The sequence below is a fragment of the Macrotis lagotis genome, chromosome 2, assembly GCF_037893015.1.
Source record: "Macrotis lagotis isolate mMagLag1 chromosome 2, bilby.v1.9.chrom.fasta, whole genome shotgun sequence".
Classification (NCBI taxonomy): Eukaryota; Metazoa; Chordata; class Mammalia; order Peramelemorphia; family Peramelidae; genus Macrotis; species Macrotis lagotis.
Window position 1 is genome coordinate 258,074,039 of NC_133659.1, and position 21,090 is coordinate 258,095,128.

Sequence of the window (21,090 nt, forward strand, 5' to 3'; positions counted from 1 at the left end):
TCAACTGATTATTTGGCCTCAAAGGATCCAACTCCTGTGGTATCACATCTACTTATTTACCTCCAAAGAACAGGAGCCAAAGTCAAGCTATCCAAAGGCCTGGATAATAATCTTTGGATTCTGATGAAAGCAAGCAATTTAACTTCCAAGTGCTATGTTTCCTACTTTGAGAAAGAATTTTAATCTGAATCTCAAGGAACCTTATCTATCACATATCCTTGAGGAATATATCTTAAGCTTCAAACTGAATCTTAACAAGTTTGCTTCTGAGTATGGCTATTTGGAAAAAACAAAGCTCAGTATGTCAATCAAGCTAGAGAGTAATTGTGTTCAGATCTGTTCCAATTAACAGTACCTACAAGGAGTACCAATTAAGGGGTTTGGAAACTATAAGGATCAATTAAAAGAATGAAGTTGAGGCAAAAGATATCTTAGACAGGAAGGAAGCATAATCAACTGTCTGATAAGCAAAACTATACAGAAGTTACAGAACTGTGGATTTTGTTTGCAGATAATAATTTCCTTACACTTAAGTTGGATGATGTGGCCTAGACTACTTAGCAAGTTCTCAGGTACTGAAGTTGAAGCAGAGGATGGATAGCATCTATTATGTATATATATTAATGCTTTGGTCAGTTATGAACAAATGATTCTTGTAATCACTGCTTTAGCAGTTTATGAAAAATAAACCCTACCAAATTTCTTTTTAGTTGCCCATATTACTATTTTTTGTACTCTGAACAATTTTATTTAGACAGTAATCAAATAGGAATTCTATTCCTTTATTCTTAGAAGGAGAAGAAAAGTGGGAATGTGGGGAGACTTGGAAGGAAGGAGTCAGCCTATCATTGACAGTCCCTGCAGCAAGCTGCCCATGTTATTTTACAGATAATCAAATTTAAGGGAGATTAGGATACAGTCTCTGCCTAGGACATTGGGATGCTAAGGTTTTTATCCCTGTTATTTCTTATCAAATAGAATAATCCCCAATTCAAATAAACAAATACCACAAGCCTGAAATGGTAAACATAGTGAATGTCTTTATATATCCTTCATTGTCACTCCGCTGCTATGATCCATTGTCACTCAAAGCTCAGTCCAGGGAGCTTGTAGAGACATTCCCAGGGTGGAAGCTGTGGAGAGACCCCAGTTCTTCCAGACCTATGGTCTCTGGAACCTTGGGACAGGATCATCTCTTCAGTCCTGCAGAATGTTCCGAGCCTTCTGTTCTTCAGCTGCCTGGCGCAGACAACTACGACGCTGAAAGTAGCGATAGGCCCGGGCACTACACAGGAAGCCACCATACACAGTGAGCAGCATCATAGAGGCAGAGAAGGCCTTGTAACCAAAGTCAGCTAGCTGTTTAGCTGATGGCATTTTGTCCCCTGCAAAGAAATTGGATTCAGATCCAAATTCTTGAATTTGATACATATTCTCCCCCAAGTGCTCACCTTTCTAGTAAGACTCATCCCAGCAATAAACAATATATTTCCTATATAAAAAGGTTTAGGTGAGTATGAGAAAGTGGGAATTCCCAGTACAAAGAAGCAAACAAAAAAAAAAATAAAGAGCTGAATTAGACCAGACTGACAATCAATTATCAGTTATGTTAATGAATATGGACAAAGCCAATGACAGAATGCCAAAATTGTTTCCCTTGGTTTGGGGTGCATGATCTAATTTTTTTTTTTAATTTTTAGGAGATCAGCTTTCTTAATTTTGTTTGACTAAGGTTAATAATCAAATCTGCATGCCCTGAACTCATGACAGATCAAATGGCAAGTAGAAGATAGGTATAGGTATAAAAAAATTAACACTCACTATGGTGTCACGTTAAGAGGGTCCCAAATACTCCTAGAACATGATCAACAAATGCTTCATAATATGAACTGTAATTTTTGACCTATATTTATCTACCCTTTGAAATGCTGTTTCTTTAAGAAAAGATATTCCACTACTGTTCTATAAGAAATGATGAAGAGGTGTATTTCAGAAAAACCTGGAAAGACTGACATGATTGAAGAACCAGGAGAACACTGTACACAGTAACAGCAACATTGTGTGACAATCAACTATGATGGACTTTTAGCTCCTCTCAGCAGTTCAATGATCAAGAACAATCCTAAAAGACGTGCTATAGAAAATGCCTTCCACATCCAAAGAAAGAATTATGGAGTCTGATTGCAAACCAAAGTATACTATTTTTCACTCTTTAAAATGTGCTTTATTTTTTTCCCCTTCTGATTCCCACCTGTTGTTCTAATTCTTCTTTCAACATGACTGATATGAAAATGTTTTTAACATGATTGTGCATGTATAACCCATATGAGATTACTTGCTGTCATTGGGGAAAGGAAAGAGAAGGGAAGGGAAAAAAATGTGGAACTCAAAAATCTTACAAAAAGTGAAATGTTGGAAACTATATATGTAATTGGAAAAAAATTTAAAAATAAGGAAATAAGGATATTCTAATTTGAACCTCTGGAACACAAGTACAAGACCTAGACCTCTATTCTCTGCTATCCTGGAAAGGAGGTTTCAATGGCTTCAAGAATTAGCTCTATTTCAGATGGCTTTTAAAACTCTATCTGCAATCCTAATCTTTGTCTTACACTTGGGACATATGTTGTCATCTGCCTGCTGGAGCTGCCACCAAACCTCAATATGTCCAACACTCTTCTCATTATCTCTCCTTCCTCCAGACTTGCCTATTTCTCATGAGGATACCTACATTCTTTTAGTCTCTCACTCAGGTTCATGAACTGAATCATCCTCAATCTTTTCTCAGGCATTTATTAAACAGCTACCAGAAGTCGGCACTGTGCTAGAAACTGGGGGCACAAAGACAAAAAAATCATGTAGTCCCTACTCCTGAAGACTCTATATGACAGACAGCAGGGCACAATGACTAGAAAACAATGTAGAAGTTCTGGTTCTAAGTTCAAGTCCTGACTATTGACATGTGCCCCCAGGCAACCCCCAAAAAATATTGAAGAAAATAATATGTTAAAAAACAGTTTAGGCCTAATGGAAAAAGCAAAACAAAAGGCAAATGAGGAGAAGAATGCCTTAAAAAGCAGAATTGGTCAGCTGGAAAAGGAAAGAAGAAAGCTCTCTGAAAAAAATAACTCCTTCAAATGCAAAACAGAACTAAAGGAAGCTGATGACTTTGCAAGAAAGCAGGAAGAAATAAAATTCTTCCAAAAAAAGCCACAAATTAGAAGAAAATGTGAAATATCTCATTGGAAAAACAACCGAACTCGAAAACAGATCCAGAAGAAATAATTTCAAAATTATTGGGCTATATCTGAAAAGCCCTGACCAGGAGAAGAGCCTAGACTTCATTTTTCAAGAAATAATACAGCAAAATTGCCCTGAGATCCTAGAAGCAGAGAGTAAAAATAGAAATCGAGTAAATTCACCAGTCACCCCCTGAAAGAGATCCCAAAAGAAAAACTTCCAGGAATATTATAGCCAAATTCCAAAACTCCCAAATCAAAGAGAAAATTCTAAAAGCTACCAGAAACAAACAATTCAACTACTCCATAGTCAGGATTACACAGGATCTGGCAGCATCTACATTAAGGGCTTGTAGGGATTGGAATATGATATTCCAGGAGGCAAAAGATCTTGGTTTACAATCAAGAATCAACTACCCAGCAAAACTGAACATCCTCTTTCAGGGGAAAAGATGGATTTTCAATGAAACAGGGGACTTTCAAACTTTCCTTTTGAGATGACCAGAGCTGAACAGAAAGTTTGCTCTCCAAATACAGGACTCTGGTGAACCATAGAGGAAGTGGAAGAGAGAAACTATGAAGAACTTGATGATGTTGAACTGTTTGTACTCCTGCATGGGAAGAAGATATTGATAACTCATATGAACTTTCTCATTTATAAGAGCTGTAAGAAGGAGTATATAGGGGTGGCTAGGTGGCGCAGTGGATAGAGCACCGGCCCTGGAGTCAGGAGTACCTGAGTTCAAGTCAAGCCTCAGACACTTAATTACCTAGCTGTGTGGCCTTGGGCAAGCCACTTAACCCCATTGCCTTGCAAAAAAAACCCCAAAACCCTAAAAAAATAGAAGGCACATATATAGATAGGACATAGGAAGGAGCAAAATATAATGGTTATGATGTGGTAAAGGGATGGAGTCAGTGGTGATGGGGGAAAGTACTGGGAGGAAGGAAAAGGAGATGAAGAAGAAGCTGAGAGATTTCAAATGAGTCAAGCAAAAGCTTTTTCAATTTGGGGGGGGAAGGCAAGGGGGAATGAGTGAGCCTTCATTTTCATCAGAAATGTCTCAGGGAGGAAATGACATACACACTTAATAGGGTGAGGAAATCTATCTTGCCCTGGAGAAGGATGGGAGGAAAGGGATGGGATGAGGGGGAATGAGGGGATAGGTGATAGAAGAGAGGGAAGATTGAGGGAGAGGGTACTCAGATTCAACACACTTTTGGACAGGGTTAAGATGAAAAAGAATAGAATAAATGAGAGTGGGGAGGCATAGAGTGGAGGTACAGCTAGTAATAGCAACTGTGGGAAAAATATTGAAGCAACTTCTCTGGTGGACTTATGATAAAGAAAGCAACTCACCCCAGAGACAGAGCCATTGAAATCTGAACAAAAACTGAAGTACAATGTTTTTTCTCTCTCTATTCTTGAGGCTGCTCATCTTCTTGGGGGGGGGGGTATGTTTATTCTTATGCTTTATAACATTCAACTTACATCAATGTATGGCATGGAAATAATGTAAAGACTGTCAGACAGCCTTCTGTGGCGGGGAGGGAAAGGAGGAGGGGAGAGAAATTATAGAATTCAGAGCCTTGCAAAAAATTATGGGTACACATTACTATTGCATATAATGGGAAAACAAATAAAATGTTGAGATATTAAAAAAAAAAGAGAAAATATCTGAGTTGAATTTATAACCAAATGAGAAACAGAAGTGATTCTTTAATTTTGATGACATGAAACTACTGGCTTTGACATGGACAAAATTAATGCAATTAGGATAAGAAGGGTAGTACTGAATAGGGGAAAAAACACCTTTGTTTCAAATTTCTCTGATAAGATCCTGATATCCAAAAAAGAAAGACTTGTCAAGTTATTTCCTCATAAATCTAAGTGGTCAAAAGACATGAATATACAGTTTTCAAAAGAACTGCCAACTATTAATATAAAAAAACTCTAGATTATTAATACAAAAAATATATATAAATAACCCCTCACACTCAGCAAATTGACAATGATGACAATGGATGGGAATAGTCAATGTTGGAGAAATTTTGGAAAAATAAGCACACTAATAATACACTGTTGGAACTATGACTGGTCCAGTCTTTCTGGAAATCAATTTGAAATTCTGCATGTGAAGAAGTTAAAATTTACATCGTTAGGCTTATACTCCAAGGAGGTCACTGACAAAAGGTTTTATAACAGCACTTTTTGTGGGAGCAAAAAAATGGAAACAAAATAGATGTCTATTAATTAGGAAATGGGTAGAAAATTTGTGGTACATGTGTTACATGAATGTACTGGAGAATTACTGTTATAAGAAGCAAAGATAAATAGAGAAACAGAGACTTAAATGAACAGTTATAAGTAAGTAAAGTCAAGTAAAAGTAATACATTAATTCAGGTTAAGTGGGGGAAAAAAAAACAATCAAAAACGAATGCTGCAAAACTGCAAAGAACAGGGGTGGCTAGGTGGCGCAGTGGATAAAGCACTGGCCCTGGAGTCAGGAGTACCTGGGTTCAAATCTGGTCTCAGACACTTAATAATTACCTAGCTGTGTGGCCATGCAAGCCACTTAACTCCATTTGCCTTGCAAAAACCTAAAATAAACAAACAAAAAAAAAAAAAACTGCAAAGAACAAGCTGGGTCTCAACATTTCCCTTCACTTCTTTGCAAAGATAAGGAAGTCCACAGAAGTAGAGAATTGAATACAATGTCAGATTTCGGGGAGGGAATGTACTGATCAGTTTTGCTGATTTTTTTTTTACCTTTCTCTTTCATTTTTTAAATTCTTTTTTATGCAAAGCCAAGAAAAATCATACACAATGATTATTGTGTAGTCCACTATAAATAATATATAGTGGAAATAACTATATTAAAAAAAATCAAGTTAATTTGCAAAATAATAAAGAAGCAGTATGACTCTAAAGAGATATGAGAAGATACTCCCACCCTCCAAAATGTGGTATAATACACATATTTTTAGATTGTTTCCTATGTATTGTCTGCTGATTTTTGCCCTTTCTTCTGTTTAAAAATATTGTTCTTCATATGCGATAGTCCTCTGAGAGCATAATGGATACTGAGGGAAATTAAAAATATATATAGACACTAATAACTTATTTTATTTTTTTTTAGATTTTGGCAAAGCAAATGGGGTTAAGTGGCTTGCCCAAGGCCACACAGTTAGGTAATTATTAAGTGTCTGAGGCCGAATTTGAACCCAGGTACTCCTGACTCCAGTGCCTGTGCTTTATCCACTGCACCACCTAGCTACCCACTAATAACTTATTTTTAAAAAATTCTTTGTTAAAAGGGATATTCTGAGGAAGTGTTATTGAAGGAGCAAAAGGGGAAATCTAGAAGATTTAAAAGCAAAAGATCAATAAAAATATATTTTTAAAAATGCAAATCAAAAGAACCTTGAGGTTCACTCACACACATCAAATTGCCAAAATATGACAAAAATGAGAACAGTCAATGTTGGGGGACAGGGGAGATTGGAAAGATAAACTAATGACTTCTGGTAAAGCTGTGAACTTATTCTACAATTCTAGAAAGCAATTTGGAATTAAGAGTGACTAACATGTCCATGTCTTCTGACCTAGAGATTTCACTTTTAGTCACATAATACCCTAGGGATACTGATAATAAAAATAGTTATAGTTGAACTATGTTCTAACGAAGTTCTGGTACATGACTGTAACAGAGTATCACTGTGCCATAAGAAATGATAGATGATTAATACAAAGATTCATAGGAAGACTTACATATAGCAATGAAAAGTGAAATAAGTAAAACTAGGAAAACCACATACAAAGGATTGCAACAATATAAATGGTTACTGTGAAATTATAATGACCAAGCTTGGTGCCAAAGATTTATGACAGTGCCCTTCAGGGTACTTTTATAGAGGTGGAGGACTACTGGATATGGAATTAGAGGTATCAGATTCTTTTTAACATCTTAGTTTAGTTCTGCTGAAAAGATTTTTCCTCTTATTTAAAAATATTTATAAGGGACATCTCTCTGGACAGTTGGGGGGGTAGAGGTGAGTAGGTAATGCAATAAAAATTTATTTTAAAGAACTTACTGTGTTAGGGGGCCTAGAAGGAGACACAAAGAACACTCTCTTGATGAGTTCTATATGCTAATAGATTATTCAACCTGAAAAAGAGAAGACTAATGTGAGATTATCGCTTCTCGGCCTTTTGGCTAAGATCAAGTGAAGACTAACATGAGATTAAATAATTACTAGTCTTGATTCTCTTTTCCACACTCTTCTCATCAATTATCACTTTCTGATTTTTCTTTTCTTTTTTTCAAAAGCTTGTGTCAGGGGCAGCTATGTGGCCCAGTGGATAGAGCACCAGCCCTGGAGTCAGGAAGACCTGAGTTCAAACCTGGTCTCAGACACTTAATAATTACCTAGCTGTGTGACCATAGGCAAGTCACTTAACCCCATTGCCTTGCAAAAACTTAAAAAAAAAAAAAAGCTTGTGAGAAGGGCTGACTTTCAATTGATTCATGTGAGGGAGCTGTTCCACTATGCACCAAACCCTGATCCAGGAGCAGATCATCTACGAATGATTTAGCACCAGGTGCCCCATGAACATGCGCTATGCTCCAGTTGATTTTCAATGAAACCCTTTCCATTGGTTCCCTTTTATCCATCTCATTAAAAACTCTTATCATGCTCCTACCTTTTTCCTTCCAGATGTGGTCCTCAAGAAAGCTAATAGGAAGCCAGGTGGTGAGGTGTACAGAACACAGGTTTGGGAATCAGGAGGACCTGAGTTCAAATCCTAGCTCAGACACTTAATTACCTAGCTATATGTCCTTGGGCAAGTCACTTAACCCCATTGCCTTAAAAAAAGAAAGAAAGATAATAGGATCTTACACAGGAGATAATGGAAGTACAGTGTTTTCCATTTTGTCCCAGGAATTTCCCTGAAGATTCACAATGATTCTAGGTATGCTGCTGGTATGTATTTGTACATATGGGCCCTTTTCCTCTTTAATCTCTTTGGGATATGGACCTAGAGCAGTATCACTAGGTCATAGGATATACAATTTAATAGCTTTTTGAGCCCAGTTTCAAATTGTTCTCCAAACTAGTTCATAGCTCTACTAATGGTGGATGAACAGTGGATACTACCAGAGCCTGGGGTTTACTTAAATGATCCATTACAGAAAAGAACAATGTCAGCTTTGGGCAGAAAAATATAAGATAATCCTATGCATGGTTTCATAGATAAATGAAAAATTTGGAGGTAATCCTGGATTATGAAGTGAAGGTCCCTCCTTTGGGGGAAAGGGTAGCAGGATTGCTAGATGATTTGATGGAAAGGTTAGATAGTTAAGAAGTGTTTCCCACGTGGAAAGACTTACACGAACTAATGCTGAGTGAAGTAAGCAGAACCAGGAGAACGTTCTACACCTTAAGAGCAACACTGTTCGAAGATCAACCTTTGATGACTTAGTTCTTCTCAGAAATACAGTGATCAAAGTCAATTCTAATTGTCTAATGTGATGGAAAATGCCATCCACATCCAAAGAAAGAACTATGGAATCTGAATGCAGATCAAAGTGTACTATCTTCACCTTTAAAAAATTGTTTTTGCTTTTTTCCTTCTTGCAGTTTTCCCTTTTGTTCTGATTCTTCTTTCATAGCATGACTAATATGGAAATAAATATAAAATAACTGTACATGTATAACCTAAATCAGATTACCCACTATGCTAGATGGGGGGGGAGGAAAAATGTCACAAAAATGTATATTTACATATAAATGGAAAAATAAATTTTATCTTTAAAATAATTACCTTTACATATAATTGGAAAAATAAATTTTTAAAAGGTAAATAGTTTTTCATAAATTGTCTTCAGATCAAAAGATAGGACAAATGACATGGGGAACATAAGGGGGGGGGTGGTGTTAGAGAGGTCTATTTGTCTACCAAAAGGGTAGTCATTGCCACCATTCTTAAGTATAGGATCTGTGTGGAAAGAAAAAGGCAATGGTCTGTTTCTCATGTTCTAGACTAGAGGTTAGCATGAAACAGTTGTCACAATTTCCAAGTTCTCGTGACAAAAGAAAAAGTATTAACAGATTTGTAAAAGTCTGAGAGACCTAAATCTGGAGATGAGGCTTACAAAGTGGCTGGAGGAAAAATAATGTTCTCTGTCCCATAGTATGAGATCAGGAACAAGGAGTAGAAAGGTTTTTATCAAGTCTACAAATTACTAGCTACACTGCCTACAATAAGCAGGAGTCCCTAAGAATGTCTCAATTTGTCATTTAGTTGGTGGCATGGGAATAGAAAGGAAAGTGTGTTTAAGTGGGTCCAAATGGTAGGAATGGTGGGAAATCTCATGACATTGGACATACTGGAACTTGGATTTTTTTTTTGATGGTCTTGTTGTGCAGATGAGATGAACAAACAATTATGAGACAAGTGAAGATAGTATGATTGTAAAGAAATGTTATCAACATATGAAACAAGGGTAGATCTAAAAGGAAAGTCTTCCTTTAATATTTGGGAAAAACACCCTTTTGTTCTTCTGATTCTTCTTTTACAGCATGACTAAATGGGAAATATTTTTAACATGATTGTACATGTATAACTTATATCAGACTGCTTTCTAATCTGGGGGAGGCAAGGCTGGGAGTAAGAAACCTTCACAAAAATGAATGTTGAAAATTATCTTTACAAATAATTGAAAAATAAATAAATTTATTAAAAATATTTGGGAAAACAGGTAAGGAGATTTCCTGTGAAATTCAAATGCAGGCAAGCTGATGTCCCTTGACAGAAAGGAATTGGGAGTCTTGGTAGAACAGAATGGAGAAAAAGACAAAGGAAAATGAATAACAGTAAACCCCATAGCAGAAGAGGGTAATAACACAAATATGGTACCTGGGTTAAAAACAACAAAGTGGTGAGAAATTACAAGGGAATTGATAAATCAAGGTGGTTCTACAATTTCTCATCTCAGTCAATTTTGTCTTCTTACTTGACCAAAAGAATTAGCAATACTGCAAGGGAAAATGCTTTTTTAAAGAAGAAATTCAATGAGAGGAGCGATTCCTTTTTTTGACATCTTGAGAAAGGAAATACTGAGAGACCAAAAGGAGTAGTTGGCTTTGTACCAAATCTGAAATGGAGGCACCAACTTCATTCAGAGTGGATGACTACAAGGAAGAAGGGAAGGAATCTCAGCTATGCTCAGAGGGTCAAGTTCCTTACTGAATTGAGGCATACTGCTCTATTACCATGCTAGGCCCTCAGTGGACAGAATTTGAATCAATTAAGAAATGACTTCCTGGGGAAAGTAAATCTAAATTCCTTATGGAAAGCTGTATATTTTGGCATGAAATTTACATTAAAAAGTCCTTTCCCACTAATTTACAACTGTACAGAGGAGTAGTAGAAAGGCATATTCATTACAGAGGAAGCCAACAGAAAAGAGTATATCTTTTCAAGATAGTAAGTTCCATAGACCTCAATGATGTGCAAAACCTCATTCAAGGAGAGCAAGTCAACTTTTATCAGCTTGACAGTGGATTGTCCAAGCAATCCCAGTTATGAATAGGAAAATTCAGTTTCCAGTCCCCAATAGTAAACTGTATATCAGACTGTGGAATCTGTATAACAGTCATCTGGCATCATCATGGAAGGAAATTGTCCAGCAAGTCACTGGCTTAAGGGGTTGGTTTATTCCCGGGTAGGCTTAATCTCTAAAGCACTGCTTATCCTGTAGGCACTTGTTTCTTTTAAAGACCTGGCTTTTCACAAGAGTGGCTCACTTATTTTATGGATCTCCAATTTGTAGGGCTAAGAAAGGACTTTGGGAAAGCTAGGTGGCACAGTGGATAGAGCACCAGCCCTGAAGTCAGACCTAAGTTCAAATCTGACCTCAGACACAATAATTACTTAGTTGTATGACCTTGGGCAAGTCACTTAACCCCACTCTTGCAAAAATCAAAAAACAAAAAATACTTTTAAGTTTCTTCTTTTTCTTAGCCAATTCATTCTTATAGAAGTGAGTGGATAATCTATTATTTGACCCTTCTACAAAAGTTTTCAATAGATTATAGATAAAGCATTTAGGAAGTGTTTTCTTTGTGCCAGGCATGGCAGTTTTGATGTCTAGGAGCAGATTTCCTACTAGGGTACAGAGTATAAGGGACCTATTCTCTTCAGTCTCTAGGTTTAGTTAAGAGGAATATTTTTAAATTTCCAAAAATTTTTCCACCAATGTTTTCAGTTGTTTTCCCTTCCAAATGTTTATATAATTGTACCTGGAACCAGTAAACTTCCAGTCAGTAATCCCTGTCCATCAGCATTTAGGCGGTCTGGTTCTGCTAATTCATTGTTAGCAAGCCTATGTCTGGGCCAAATCTCTCCACATAGGGGGCAGAGAGCAGAAGAACTAACTGATCATAAAACAATATTCATGTGATGGCAGGACAACTTGCAAGAGTCAGTCTAAATCCCTTTGAGAAGGATTATGAATTGTTAATCATTGACTAAGCTCTTCTCTGAACTTCTTTGGATCTTCAGAAAGGGTGGCACCAGGATTTCTAAACAAGTAGTATCATTGACAATGCAGGGAACAGTTCCTATCCAAGAAGGGGTGTTTCAGAAACACGTGCATAGAGACTTTCATAGCTTGAATTTACTGATCACTTCAACTTTTTTTGGAAAAAGTAGAGGAAAAAAAATCAACCCTACCTTGTTTCCTCTTCCAAACTTTGGCTGAGATACAGAGATAATCTTTGAACATTAAGTTTCATGTCTATGATTATGATTCCCTTATCTTTTAGACCAAGTCTCAGATTAGTCTGCAGACTATCAATAGTAATCTAGAAGACAGAAGCCTGGGTCCCGTGGGAGGGTTAGTTAGCTCTGTTACTTCCTGACATGGTGAGGGAGGGAAAATTGAAGAGAATTTGAAGGCTAGGAGGTAGAATGGAGAGAAATGAAGGGGCCATAGGAGCAAAGGAAACAGAGATTCAAAGACCCAAGAGAGGTCTTAAGGGGACTATGAAGGAGAAAATAAAGAGGGTTATAGCTGGTCAAAAGGTATGAGAGAGGCAGAGGAAAGTAAGGATCTGGAATTCAAGCAGTCTTTGCTACAATGAGCTAGCAAATACTTTCTTCTTTTAAAATGTATCTGATTGGGGGTGGCTAGGTGGCCCAGTGGATAAAGCACTGGCCTTGGAGTCAGGAGTACCTGGGTTCAAATCTGGTCTCAGACACTTAATAATTACCTAGCTGTGTGGCCTTGGGCAAGCCACTTAACCCCATTTGCCTTGCAAAAATAAATAAACAAACAAATAAATAAATAATGAATAAGTGAAATGCATCTGATTGCTATGGACAATGCTATCCACATCCAGAGAAAAAACCATGGAGTCTGAATGCCACAATGTTCACTTTTTTTTATGTTCACTTTTTTAAAACTACTTTTTATGCTTTTACTTTCTCATTTTTTTCTTTCCCCTTAATTCTAATTCCTCTTTCACAAATGACAAATATGGAAATATGTTAAACAATACCGTACATGTTTAACTTTTACCAGACTGTTCACTGCCATGGGGAAGGAAGGGCAGGTAGAAGAAAAATATGGAACTCATAAATCTGCAAATGGATAAATGTTGAAAAACTATCACTGCATGTAATTGGAAAAATAAAATAAAATTTCAGTTTTAATAAATGAGATGTATCTGATTCTTCTAAAAACCCCCAATAATCCCTGAGTTCAAATCCAGCCTCAGACTTAACTGCCTAGCTGTGTGTCCTTGGGCAAGTCACTTAGCCCCATTGCCTTATATAAATTATTTTTTTTTAAAAAGCCATGTCATTTTATCTAAGTCAAACGAACATACATTTTTGGCCACTGCCAACTGGAATCATCCATAGCATCCCCATTCCACATGAGTGGAGAAAGATTAAATATTTTAGAGATGACTTTGCATGAAGCTATCAATTCTGGCTAGAAATTTTTTTTTAAACCATTTGTGTCAATGGAATCCCAAGGGTAGTTTTACTCCATTGACTATACTCCTAGTTGAGTCTATCCACATAAAAGAAGCTATCTATACATAGTAGTCTGGAGACTTTCCCTTGAAATATTCTTTCCTCAGAATCTTCCCAGGTATCTAGGCTTTCTTTCTCACTAATGCTAACAGCACTAAATCTCAAACAATTAAATAGTCAAGTTCAAAGAGAAAACTCTATATTCACCGTTTTTGTTAAAAGTTTTCAGGTCTTAAGAAGGCATGACTTTTAGAGGAAAAAAAATGATTTTTAGCATCTTCAGAGATCAGGATTGAGACAGCATAGCAAAGTCTAGTGAAAGGTAAGAAATCTTACCTTAGTGGCATCTCTGAAAATTCACCTGTGCTGCCAGTCTCAAGGATCCCCAAAGGAGTTCAAATTATCTTACTCCTGACACCCAATTATTGGGAAAGTTCTCAAGTTGGGTCTTGAGGAGCCCAGAGAGAATCATACCCACTAGCTGGGTCCATAGACTGAAGGTCAGTAACTTCAGAGACCAGATGAAAAGGAAATACTAAGGGGCAACTAGGTGGTGCAGTAGATAGAGTACAGGCCCTGGAGTCAGGAGGACCTGAATTCAAATCTGAACCCAGGCACTTAATAATTACCTTTCTGCATGACCTTGGGCAAGTCATTTAATCCCCCAAAACCAAAAAAAAAAATACTAAGCTTATTCAAAACTTATTCAAAACCGCTAAGTGAAAAATGACTCCCTGAACAAGTATTTTGTTTGGTTTAATAAAGTTAATGCTATAAAGCTGTCTTTTTTTTTTTTAACAGAGATTACCTTATAAGAAGCATACAGCAACAGAAAGAAATGAACTCAGTAAGGGTATACATTTATGAGGCACCATTGGATTGCCTATTCTTAGATCAACAGTGCTTTGTTTTTGACCTCTTCAGGTCCCATTTTAAGAATACAACTGATAAGCCTCACACCTCCCAAAATGAGCAACCAGGATGGTAAGAGAATCATACCACATGAAGATGAGTTTGAAGGAACCAAAATTCTCAAAATTTAACCTAAATTCACTTACCTTACCTCCTACTTATTATTACTGATAATAACATTTTATATGTACATATATATAATTTCAAGGTCTGCAAATAACTTTACAAATATCACTTGTTCCTCACAACCTTGTAAGGTAAATACATTATTATCCCCATTTTATAGAAGAGGAATTAAAGTTGAAAGATATTTAGTAACTTGCACAGGATCACACAACTAGTTTCCACAGAAACTATTCACTTCAGATCTTTCTGACACCACATCCAGTGCTCTATTGACTGTGCTCCACAGCAATTTCCCTATTGTCTACAAAATGAAGTCCACATAATGCCTACTATTTCCGTAAAGAATCCTGTATTCTGGGGGGCAGCTAGGTGGCATAGTGGATAAAGCACTGGCTTTGGAGTCAGGAGTACCTGGGTTCAAATCTGGTCTCAGACACTTAATAATTACCTAGCTGTGTGGCCTTGGGCAAGCCACTTAACCCCCATTTGCCTTGCAAAAACCTAAAAAAAAAATCAATGGGAAGAATCCTGTATTCTGGTCAAACTGGTGTGTTCATTGCTCTCTGAAGACAATTATCAAATTCCTAACTCTGCTCCCCACTACCAGGGGACTGCCTCCACAGATGACTACTCCCTATCAAGCCTTCACAGCCCAGCTCAGGTGGTTTTTTTTAAATCACCTACTGTGAGGCCCCAACCATCCAGTCTAAGGCCATTACTCCTCCCTCTGAAATCCTATAGTAATGGAATGACATGTTAAGACAACTAGATTTAGAGTTAAGAAACCTAAATTCTTATCCCAACTCTATCACTTTATTAGCTCTATGACCTTTCTAAACTATCTGAACTGGTTTCCACATAGGTAAAATGGGAATATTCTTATCTTGTGTCATGAAGACTTGGGCCCAAATCCCACCAACAATAACAAAAGAGGTTCTGGAGATTTGGAAAGAGAAGTGAGGAATGGATCTCATTCATGTAAGGACATGGGAAATTTTATTCTTTATGATATGCAGCTTAAATTCCCTGGCTCCAAAGCTGGGGGATGGGAACAATAGGACCCCTCTTTATCTGAAAAGTCTCTGGAACAGGTAAGAGAGGGTGGGAACTACATCATGACCACAAAAGGAATCAATCAGGCTATTTGGGTGTTATAAATAAAGTACCACCATATGCCTATAAAAATGAATTTACTAATAATAAAGGGTTCTTTTTATTTTTTAAGTGTTTTTGCAAGGCAATGGAGTTAAGTGGCTTGCCCAAGATCACACAGTTACATAATTATTAAGTGTCTGGGATCATATTTGAACTCAAGTCCTCCAGACTCCAGGGCCGCTGTTCTATTCACTGAGTCACCTAACCACCTCAAAGTGCTCTTTTTATACTAAAAATAAATGGTCCTTCTGTAAATTGAGATTCAAATCTAGATTTGATTTTGTTGAAGTCTGTCCTGAAAATAAATCAGATTGAGTCTCTGTTCTTTTATTAGAATAATTGTGGTAAATCAGAACAAGTGAAGAATAAACATTTGCTATTCAGCATTAAAGCAAGAAAAAATATGCTAGAAAATATAGAGACCAGAAAAACCTGAGTCAAAAAACTCCAGGTTCAGAAATTTATTAATGGTATGACTTTACTTCTGCTTGCCTCCGTTCCCTATCTGTAAAGGGAAAAATAAAATAATAGCATCCACCTACCAGGGGTTGTGAGGATCACAGGATTATCAAGTGCTTAACATAGTGCCTGGTATAGGGTAGGCACTATATGAATGATTAACTATTGTTCCTATTATTATTTCCACACTGAATAACTTTATAATGGGCTTTAGATATGATTAATATAAAATGCCAAAAAGTGTTAAGATGAATGACTTTCCAACATAGATAATTTGGAAATACTGAGATGACCAGTTTGGGAATGGGTTTTGTTTCATGTTTCAAATCATTAATATTGTCTATTATGATGTTTCAAAATTTTCTTATATTCTAAGATTTCATAAAGCATTATATCAAGTATGTTGTTAGAAAAGCAGCTTCTCTTTTAATTTGGATGTTGCTCGCTTATGAAATGAATTATTAAAAGATGTCAAAAATGTTTAAAAGCTTTTATTTTATCAGCCCTGCTGACCATGTGTTACAATATTCCAAAATACTGAAAAGTTAAGAAATTAAAAACTTACAGGTTTGCCTATATAAAGAGGAAATTTCAGCAAAATCATTTGGTTATTACTTATGAAAATTATGAATTTATTAAGTTTTTAGGGGTTAATGTCATAATGTTAAAACTCATCAAGTATTTATATGAGTTATTATGTATCTTTTAAACAAATTAATTTGTGTACCTGTTGAATCTAGAAAAAAAAGCATCTACTTAAAATGAGTGCTGGTAGCCCTGGTATAGAATTACATCCTTAAAGTATCTCTTCCTTCCTAAGGCAAATTACTGAAAAAAAAATTTTTTTTTGCTTTTTGCAAGGCAAATGGGGGTTAAGTGGCTTGCCCAAGGCCACACAGCTAGGTAATTATTAAGTGTCTGAGACCAGATTTGAACCCAGGTACTCCTGACTCCAGGGCCGGTGCTTTATCCACTGTGCCACCTAGCTGCCCCATGAAAAGAAATTTTAAGAAAAGCAACAAGATCAGATGATTACGTGTCAAATGTAAATTATTCTAATGGGATATGCAGGCCTTGAGCGTGCTATAAAAACAAATTCTAAAAATTGGGTTCAGGATTTTACATACAAAATTTCATTAATATTTGTAAAGAAGATAGAAACAGTGATATGTAATAACTGAAATTTTCTGACATTTCAGGTGTTTCATGGGTTCCTAATATGTTCTTCTTATACCTCTATTGCTAATAAGAGTAGAAGCATGACCAAATTATTGGAAAAAGCAAATCTAAGAGGTTATGCTAAATTGTATTGTCTTGTTACTAATAGATTTGGAAAAAGCACTTAGGAATCTCTGCAAGTGACTTGGAATCTGGGAAGACTATCCAGAACTGCCCTGGGATTGAGACCTATTTCAGGATGTCCAAGATGTTTCCAGAGACCAGACAAATGTATGGGATGTCTGGGATTCGAGATGAAATGTGCTGATTAACCGAATATTGGGAGTACGTTACCACGTTACTAGGACTGCTGATGTTATCATTATTATATTACTTTGGTCTTCTGTGTTATACTTCTGTTCACTGATTTTTCTTGGTTACTGCTATCATAGAAATCTGCTCTCTAAAAGACAGTAGGCCGTGTGCCCTCTAAATGACTTGATCTGCATTAGGCCTTACTTTATAGGGACAATTTGACAAGATTTGACTCCTTGGGGAAATATATGAGATTGTTATCTATTATCTAGGTTTATTCAATCTTGTGACATTGATGGAAACATGGAATTATGATTTGTTATTCTTATGGTCATAGTACACTTATTTTCTATTGAGTTGAAAGGACATGAGGGCTTATGGTCATTAATTTTGTACAAGGAGCAGATTAGGATGATGCAATTGAGAATAAAGGAATGATATAAGACCAAAGGTGGTGGGGAAACATATAAAACATATATATATTTTGCTTTACTATTCAGTTTTTTACATATATATATATATATATAATTATATGGCTAGCACCAAATGGAAGAATTGTTGAAAGTTATACTGATTCAGTGACCCATTTTTCACAGACCTGTTTGTTGACATATTGGAGAAGGTGCCACACAGACTGAAGCTTTTATTTTATATATTATTTATTAGGTACCAGAACACCAGTTAAACATCAAGTAGCTTCATATACCCAACAATCAGGGAAGTGCTACAATCAACTCTTTTTATTGACATGGTTCCATCCTAATTGTCTTTATCTCTGTTATCAGTACAAGCTGGCTTCACCTTGAATCCCTTGTTGCTCTCCAGGGATTAATTAGCCTTTGCTACCTAGACAACTTTTAATAAATTCTTTCTAATTCATTCTGAGTTTTATCTTGTTAAGCCAAGCAAAAACTCAGAGGATTTTCCTTTAAAAAAACAAACAAACAAGGTATACTGTGGAGCAATGTGATTAAATAAAACTCAGTTCTATCCCCGAAAATAAAGATAAAACACAGAATTTTTTTAATGGTAAAATATGTAAAAAAGGACATGAGGAAATTATGAGGGAAAGAAGAGATGTGTTAGGTGGCAAGAAGTAACAAGTTAGATAACCCAAGAGCTGATATCCTGAAGATGAAAGGGGGCAAATGAGAAAGTCCTCAGTGTTCCTATGTAAGTAGGGTGTATCCTGGGAGAATATGAACAAAAAGTCACAAAGGATAAAAATGGGTGGACACCCTCATTTTTGGAGAGACTATAGGAAGTCATGAAATCCTTGAAAGCAGAGTCTCCCTTTCTTCCCCCCCCCCCCCTTTCCTTTCTTGGGTTAAGGGACTGTGTTTCTTTATATGCCCAGCACTTAGCAACGGGCCAGGAGGCACAGAGTATACCTTGGTAAATGAGAATTGACTGATAAAGCCGAAAATCTATTTCAGTATTTGAATAAGTGCTATAAGACAGGTAGAAGGCAGAAGTAGTCCCAGAAGGCTTCATGTAAGGACTAGCTCTGAACTATGAGAGATGACCAGGATTTTGACTGGTCCTCCCTAGCTTCCTTTTTAAGTTCAACTAAAAATCCCGCCTTCTACAAAAATTCTTTTCTATGACTAATCTGTAAACATGTTAAACACAAACATATATGTACAATGTTCACCAGACTGTTCACTGTTGAGGAGAGAGGGGGTGGGAAGGAAAAGTGGAAGGAAATTATGTAACTTATGCATATATCTATGGATGAATATTGAAAAAGTGGCATAACAGAACTGGAAAAATAAAATATAAAATTGAGGCAAAAAAGAATTTTTTCCTAAGTTTTATAATTCTAGTGCTTTCCCTCATTTAAAGCTGATCCTGTTTATCCTGTATATATTTGTTTTTAAATATTTATTTGCATGTTGTCTCTCCTATCACCTTAGCACACTGCCTAGCAAATAGTTGCTTAATATATGTTTACTGAAGGGGCGGCTAGGTGGGGCAGTGGCCCTGGAGTCAGGAGGACCTGAGTTCAAATCCGCCCTCAGACACTTCATAATGACCTAGCTGTGTGGCCTTGGGCAAGTCACTTAACCCCATTGTCTTGCAAAAAAAACCCCTTAAAAATCAATCAATCAATAAATAAATGTTTGCTGGCTGGGCAAGATAAGAAAGTGAAGCTGAGCATAATGAAAGCAAAGGGAAGATCCTGTATCAAGGCAGGATAACAAGCCTGGACGTATTGGAGGGGAGAAGGGTGTTGTCTGGGCCCGGTTTGAGGCATTAGGCCTTGGAAACCGGTCTGAGAAAACGAAGGCTCTTCAGGGGGCCCCGTGGCCGGCAGGGATGCAGGGGTCGCGCATTCGGAAAACTAATGAGCAAGGAGTAACTGGGAGCTGTTGACCCCGGCGGGAGGGCGAAGAGCTGGGGGCGGCGCGTGTCCCCCGCCCGTGCCCCCTGCCCGGGTCCGGGCCCTCCCTCCCTCCTTCTCCAACCTTTAGGTCCACCCTTCACCAAGGTTTGGGAAAGAACCAGGCCTTTTGTCACGTCGAGGTCCGGGGAGGCAAGTGAGCCCGGAGCCCCCGGCTCGGCTCCGCCACCCTCCATGGGCTTTGCCTCTCCCTCCCCACAGGTCCTCCTTCATACCTGGCCCTCACCACTCGGACCGCCGCGTCCTTCCACTCCGCTTGGAAGTCCGCCACGGCGCCGCTTCCGGCCCCAAAGGACGATGGACCGGAACCATAGAGATGCAGCGGGGAAGCCGCGGGAGGGGAACTCCCGTAGGAACTTCCGGCCTCAGGCGGAAGGGAGCCGTCTAACTTCCCGAAGCCAGTGGTTGTATACTTCCGCCCTCTGAGGAGGAACCTCTACGAACAACCTACGAATTTCCGGTTCACCGAGCCAATCATTAACGCCCCGAAAGTCTCTGACGCAATTGTGGTCTTTTCTCTTTAGGACTCCCTTATGGGAGTCCGAGAGGTCGCTAATCGAAAATCCAATCCCAAACACGCGGATATGGTGATGTCACTAGTCGTCAGGCAGATCTTTTTCTAGAAAGATTCGATTTGAAGCCGTCAGGGCGCCCCCTGGTGCTTCATCCTGCATTTTTCAGGCCAGGAACCCAAGGCAAGTAAAGTATTGACCCGGACCCTGCAAAGAAATATGACCACATATGGCAATGGTCATAATATTGGTCATAGGACGTGCGAATTGGAAAGCCAAAGGCATCCTGTTGTTAAAACTGGCGCTGATCCCTAAAGCTCTGGGCATTTGTTTGAAAGAATCATGAGGATTTAGAGAAGCACTTGAAGACTTGAACTCTTGCCGTTGACCCTGGCCCTTCTCTCCGGGCTTGTTTCCATAGCTCTCCTATGGCCACACATTTAAAGCCAAAGCCAATCTAGCCCAAACTTTTCACTTTGTGGTAATAATTAAAATAATAATAAATAATGAGGATTATGGTATTAACTACAATATTAATGATGATGATGATGACAAGAACAACAATAATGATGATGATGATAACAATATAATGATAAGAACTACCATAAAATAATAATAATGTTTATTAAGGTTTGCAAATACCATTTACTTTTATCCTAACACGATCCTGGAGAAAACCAAAGCAGTTTGTCAAGTGTCCCTCAGCCAGGAAATGTTCCAGGGTGCTTTGAACTTGGGCTGCCATCCCTCTCTCCTCTGGA

General features: G+C 37.6%; 1 protein-coding gene across 2 annotated transcripts; it reads right to left on the reverse strand.

Annotated features, from left to right (window-relative positions):
• Nucleotides 1–1,017: 1,017 nt before the first annotated feature.
• COX14 (cytochrome c oxidase assembly factor COX14) lies at nt 1,018–20,132 on the reverse strand. Of its 2 annotated transcripts, XM_074225943.1 has the most exons (3): nt 20,033–20,131; nt 7,336–7,409; nt 1,018–1,385 (listed from the first exon to the last, which is right to left on the reverse strand). In XM_074225943.1, the coding sequence occupies exon 3, from the start codon at nt 1,375–1,377 to the stop codon at nt 1,198–1,200; it is 180 nt and encodes a 59-aa protein (XP_074082044.1). In that variant the 5' UTR covers nt 1,378–1,385; nt 7,336–7,409; nt 20,033–20,131; the 3' UTR covers nt 1,018–1,197. The 2 variants fall into 2 exon arrangements, with proteins under 2 accessions (XP_074082044.1, XP_074082045.1); XM_074225944.1 differs by lacking the exon at nt 7,336–7,409 and having other exon boundaries at nt 20,033–20,132.
• Between the last annotated feature and the right edge of the window lie 958 nt (nt 20,133–21,090).